This window comes from Miscanthus floridulus, chromosome 7, assembly GCF_019320115.1.
Source record: "Miscanthus floridulus cultivar M001 chromosome 7, ASM1932011v1, whole genome shotgun sequence".
Classification (NCBI taxonomy): Eukaryota; Viridiplantae; Streptophyta; class Magnoliopsida; order Poales; family Poaceae; genus Miscanthus; species Miscanthus floridulus.
Window position 1 is genome coordinate 109,979,032 of NC_089586.1, and position 5,700 is coordinate 109,984,731.

The 5,700-nt window shown below is 45.2% G+C and overlaps 1 protein-coding gene across 1 annotated transcript; it reads left to right on the forward strand.

The window, feature by feature from the left end:
* The first annotated feature begins 210 nt into the window (after positions 1-210).
* LOC136464236 (WAT1-related protein At3g45870-like) lies at positions 211-2,907 on the forward strand. Its single transcript, XM_066463197.1, has 6 exons — positions 211-518; positions 632-748; positions 829-1,096; positions 1,770-1,925; positions 2,171-2,322; positions 2,535-2,907. Exons 1-6 carry the CDS (start codon positions 250-252, stop codon positions 2,734-2,736), a joined length of 1,164 nt encoding a protein of 387 aa, XP_066319294.1. The 5' UTR covers positions 211-249; the 3' UTR covers positions 2,737-2,907.
* The last annotated feature ends 2,793 nt before the right edge of the window (positions 2,908-5,700 follow it).

Genomic DNA, 5,700 nt, shown 5'->3' on the forward strand with positions numbered 1-5,700 from the left:
CTAGACTAGACCAGATTGCTCGTTTGAGCTCCGGCGCTGAGTTCCTGTCATGGAATTTGGGCCGTGGCTGCCGACAACGGCCGCCGGGGCCTTCAGCCCAAAGATGCTCATCGACAACTAGCCCAGCCAACTGACCAACAAAGAAGCCCAGCCCAATCGATTGTAGTAAACGCTCTACTCCGTACACTAAATTCAAGACGACGACCGGAACGGAACCCGGAAGCGTGTGCGAGATCGGCTTCGGCGGGGATGGCGGCCGGGGAGCGGAACGGCGACGGGAGGCGGGCGCACGCGGCGATGGTGGGCTCGCAACTCATCAACGCCGGGTACCACGTGGTCGCGAAGCTGGCGCTCAACGTCGGCGTCAACCGCGTCGTCTTCTGCGTCTTCCGCGACCTCCTTGCCCTCGCCGTCCTCGCGCCCCTCGCCGTCTTCCAACATCGCGGCTCGCACGCCAAGGCTCTGCCACCTGTTACCTGGAGGCTCCTGGTCTCGTTCTTCGTCCTCGGTCTCACAGGGTAAGTCCACTCACTCGGTTTGGCGCAACCGCGCAATGTTGAATCTGCAACCAGTGCTGCTGGCGTTGCTTGCAAATTTGCTCTTGACGGATCTATACGTGTTTGGTCTGCAGCATCTTTGCAAACCAGCTGCTGTTTTTGCTTGGCCTCAGCTACACCAACCCCACCTACGCCGCCGCAATTCAGCCGTCCATTCCTGTCTTTACCTTCATCTTAGCCGTCATCATGGGGTCCGTCTCTCTCTCACTCAGGTCAACGCACTCGAGTCTACTACTTCTGCTATGTGTTCAAAAACATTGCCTGTTTGCAGGACTGAAACTGTGAGCTTGGTCTCGATTGAGGGCCGCACCAAGATTGGTGGCACAGTAGTCTGTGTGCTCGGCGCTGTCCTCATGGTGCTATACAGGGGACCAGCGCTGTTCGGTAGCGGCGAGCTCGAGCTAGGTGGTGCTATGCCTGCTAGTATGTCACAGTCACAGACTGAACCAGCCGGGTCGGTAGGGCTGCAAAAGTGGCATATTGGAGTGCTGTGCTTGATAGGGAACTGTCTCTGTATGGCTGCTTATTTCGCTTTGCAGGTATTTCTGTACTTGTCATTTGCTGGCTGTCAATCCACTCGTTTGCTTATGCATTTTAATGCTTTTTTTTCTCTGTCGATACTATTATTTGCTTGAAAAAGGAAAGATTGACACGCTTGGAAGCACAATTTGAGTAAGCCGCTGTAAGCTATTTCGACAAAGGCATAAAAAATGTTGGCAACGTTATCGATTGATCAACATTCTACTCACTGTTTTGATTGACGGAGTCCATGGGTTTTTTTGGGGTCTAGCTCAAATCTGAAATAAACGCTAAGGATCTATTAGATCCAAACTCCCCTACTCATACAGCCATTGTTCCTCGCATCTTCCCCCTGTCCTAGAAAGGACATGATGCGGGGCGAACTGGCCATCAGCCCATCACAACTTAAAGAACTGGATTTTGTCTGAGCATAGGAGAACAGCCAAAGATTAGTCTTTAATTCTTTATAATCCACTGTAGTGACAAAGATTAGTCTTTAATTCTTTATATCGAGACAATGTGTCCAGCATCCTTCGACTAATATTACATTTATGTTGCAATCTGAATTCAAGTTTAATATCTTGCCTTTCAGTATACCGGAACTCATGCCAGGATGTAAATGTGCTAGAATTCCTTTTGCAGAATGTTTTACTATCTTTTATGATTATCCTTCTTGTTGGAATGCTGTTTCAGGCTCCTATTTTGGTGAAGTATCCTTCGAGTTTGTCACTAACAGCATACTCATACTTTTTTGGAGCTATTCTGATGGTCATTTCTGGAACTTTTGCAACAAATGACAAAAAGGACTGGTCTTTGACTCGATCAGAGCTTGCTGCTGTTGTATATGCTGTAAGAATTGCACTCAATTTACATGTACCTTATGAAGCTGTTATCAGAATTTTATAAATTTTATTGTCTGTGTTCCTACATCATTACATGTCGTCATCAGTTCATATGTATATGTGCTTTTGATGCATTGCTTTGAATTGCATCCCATTGCAGTAGTCTTTATTGAATTAAAAAAAACGAAGTTAATATATATCATTTAGAAGAAATATTTTTCTCTCAAACTCAATTTCTTTCCCTTATTCCAGGGTGTTATCTCGTCTGCTCTTAATAATTGTTTACTAACATGGTCCAACAAACTTCTGGGCCCTGCTATGGTGGCTCTATACATCCCTCTTCAACCAATGCTCTCTGCCTTACTGTCAATGCTTTTGCTGGGAAGCCCAATTTACCTTGGAAGGTATATACACAAGTATGTTAGGTGTTATACTTTTTAATTACCTAACCTTTTGCTTTCTATCATCTCTAGCAATTCTTCGAAGGTATATAGATAGGTTTGTTAGCTGTTCTACTTTTTAGTTACCTAACCTTTTGCTTTATTCTCTAGCGATTAATGTGTTCCATTTCTTTTGATCAATTCTGAAGTATGTATTCTCCCGTGTCTATTTGCAGTATCATTGGTGGATTTCTGATCATCTCTGGTTTATATCTAGTCACCTGGGCCCGGCATAGAGAAAAGATGAGCGGCAGTGGACCATCTTATACAAAATCTCAATTGGAACCCCTTGACAGTGATTCTAAAGAAGTAAATAGTGTAAACCTGGCCTCTAAAACCTTCATGCCACTTTCTAGTTCGTGGAATGTACCATCTTAAGATAAATAGTTGGTGGTCTGGTCCGAGTTGGAGGTGCCCAGTATCTTTGTCCTTTGGGTACCTTTCTAGTTGAGAATATTGATATGGGTAAAAAACTCATACTTTTTATCTTTTCAAAAACGCTGTAGAGCTGCATATCATTATATAGAAGAGGAAAAATGAGTAAATTACCTGGAGTACAACAACCAACCGCCCCAGCTTAGACCTTGTTCAACTCCACTCATATCTGCCTCAATCCACATGTATTAAAGTAGATTAGAGAAAAAATTAACTAATTTTAATTTTAATTTACTCTAACACATAAGGATTAAGGTGGATATTAGTTCAACCAAACAAGCCCTTATGGATTACTCATGCGCTTGTAATTGTTACAAAGAAAATTGACCATGACCTCAACCTACTACTCATTGGGGGTAGGGCAGTCAAAAGGGAAAGCCATCGAGGCCCAGCCAACACTCATGAATGCAGTTCATCTGCAGCAAGCTGCAACATCCCCCGTTAAGCTAGGCGCCAAACCTTGTAAAACATAACGGTTCCGATGCTTCCAATCCATATAACCCAAGCCCCGAGGATGATCAAGGAGCTTAGGACCTTCTATACACCACCCATCATCTAGGCACACCCTTCATCAGCAAGAGGCGAAAGCTCCAGAAGCCAAAAACGTCTGAACAGGATAAACCAGATTTATCTTGCTAAGACGCGAGTAAGACGGAGGGCCGGAGGGGGTAACTTGTTTGAGGATGTTGAATGGATGATAAGGAAAAAGTCCACATTACCTTTTTCAATTTTTGTGAAAGTCTATTTTTCCTCTCTGAACTCTAAAATCGGATAAAACACATCCCTCAACTTTTAAAACCGTTCATCTTATCTCCTGGCCCTGTTATAAGCATTTTTTAAGGCGGTTTTGTCTTTTTCTTTTTTATTTATTTTGGCTGAATCTTTGTGTCGATGCAGAAAATGATCAACACGTAAATATTTATAGTTTTGTCGTATGTTGTGATCGGGGGTGGCCTAGCACTCAATGACACAGGGTTTATACTGGTTCAGGCAACGTGCCCTACGTTTAGTTTGAGTCGGTCGGTGACTTTATTCCTGAGCCCAGGTGCTCGAAGTTTGCAGTGGGGTTACAAACGAGAAGGAGAAAGATAGGGGTACAAGAGGTCCGATCGAACTCTGGTCAGAGGAGCCGAGAGTGACGCTATGCGCTAAGTATTTGAACGTGTGCTCGTGGTTTGAACTTGGAGGTTCTGCTGTTGTGGACTAGTGAACTGATCGATCCAATCAATCTACTTGTTGGGAGAGAGCGCATCCTCTCTTATAGATGAAGGGGATGGCCTTACAAGTGAGAGGGAGAGAGTACGTATGCTACTAAGCCTTGTTGCCCACGCCGACGGGTACAGGATGATGGTAGGCGCCCACAATACTGTCGAATGTCAGATGCACGTGGGAGGTCGTGTTGTCTTCTTCGGGTATGGCAGACGTCGGCGCCTGCCATACTATTGATACCTGGAGGCATGCAACGGATTTTACCATGTTTACTTGGTATGGTAAATGTCGGCGCCCACAACACTGTCGATGTCTAGAGGCATGTGGGGGCGCCTTATCGTATGGGAGTTAATAACGCCCACAATATTGTAGGGGAAAATATCGACGCCTACAACACTGCTTGGGATCTGTCGTGCCAGGGAGGTCGCAGAGTACTGTTTCTGCAGGTGTATAGGGTGATGAGGACATGACGCCCACACATATGACCATGTTTGGCACATGATATGGAGGGGTAGGAGGCCAGCAAGGGTGTCCAAGTCAAGAAGGAGGTCCGAGGCTAATTCGGTTCGAGTCCCCAAGGTGGAGGCTCAAAGCAATTCAAGTTCGAGTCTGTCTCGGGTTCCAGGACCAGTCTGCCTTAAACTGGTCACCTAGGACGCATTCGGACTCCGTTTTCGATGATCCACATATGGATGGAAAGCTAATTGGATAATGAAGCCAACCCAATTGGTTTCACGTCAAAAGACCTTCGGAATCAACGGAAATCGTCGAAACAAGTCAGCGTCCAGAATCTATCAGGGTGCTGCAACACCGTCTTTTGGTCCGTTGGACTGTGTATCGTGTTTGGGCCCATTAGGGGGCGCGTCCAGGGGAGTGACGCCCAAGACTCTATAAATAGCAGACGTCGCTCTCCTTAGGGTTTGAGTTTTATTTAGTTCTTAATTTTCTTGTGAAACAGACATCGTTTTGCTGCAACTGTGCCGCCAAGGCTGCTTGCTGTGAACCAGGGTCCCAGTTCTTAATCTTGTTCGCCTATGGCGATTAGTCCTTTCGAATAAAGACTTGAACTCCTTCTCGTTATCTTAAGCCTCATATTTATTTGCAATTTCAGATTGCGTTCATCCCGTTCTTGCTTGTGTTCTCGATTCGCTTGCAGAACAGCCTTCTCGGCGAGGTCAATCGTGTTCGCGTGGTTGATAACCAACGGAGCAGTGGTGTAACGGTTGCGGGGGTCCGAATCAATCTTGGTTCGAAGCCTAGATCATGAACGTCGAGTCTCCACCAATCGGCACTATCATACCTTTTAGAAGATCGGGCCTAGTCTACATCAAGTGGTATCAGAGCCCTTGTTGCTCGTTAGGTATAACTTTGTTTTCTCCTTTAGATTGCTACTGTTTTTGTTTTACCTATAGTCCACAAAAAGCCCAAAAAAATATACACTATCACATATCTCTAGTCCTATAGCCTCGCTGTGCCTTTGCAATTTTTTTAATTTCAGTTTACTTTATTGAACTATCGTCCCTCGCCGCGTCTTAGTGTTCGTTGTGTTATGATCTTGTTTTTGGTCTAGTGTCAAGTCTTGTTTCCTAGTGTGGCTTGTATCAGATTGATCTCTAGTTTTTCTTTGGATCTGAAATAGTCACGAAGTGGGTTGCGTGATTGAGTTTGGTTTGTCTAGCAATTCCTTCTATGGCTTCC

Bases quoted from the DNA above. Each gene is read 5' to 3' on its own strand.
- LOC136464236 (XM_066463197.1), top strand. From the start codon at position 250: ATGGCGGCCGGGGAGCGGAACGGCGACGGGAGGCGGGCGCACGCGGCG. The intron at 749-828 runs GTCCGTCTCTCT...GCCTGTTTGCAG, and splicing joins ATCTTAGCCGTCATCATGGG to GACTGAAACTGTGAGCTTGG. The intron at 1,926-2,170 runs GTAAGAATTGCA...CCCTTATTCCAG, and splicing joins TTGCTGCTGTTGTATATGCT to GGTGTTATCTCGTCTGCTCT.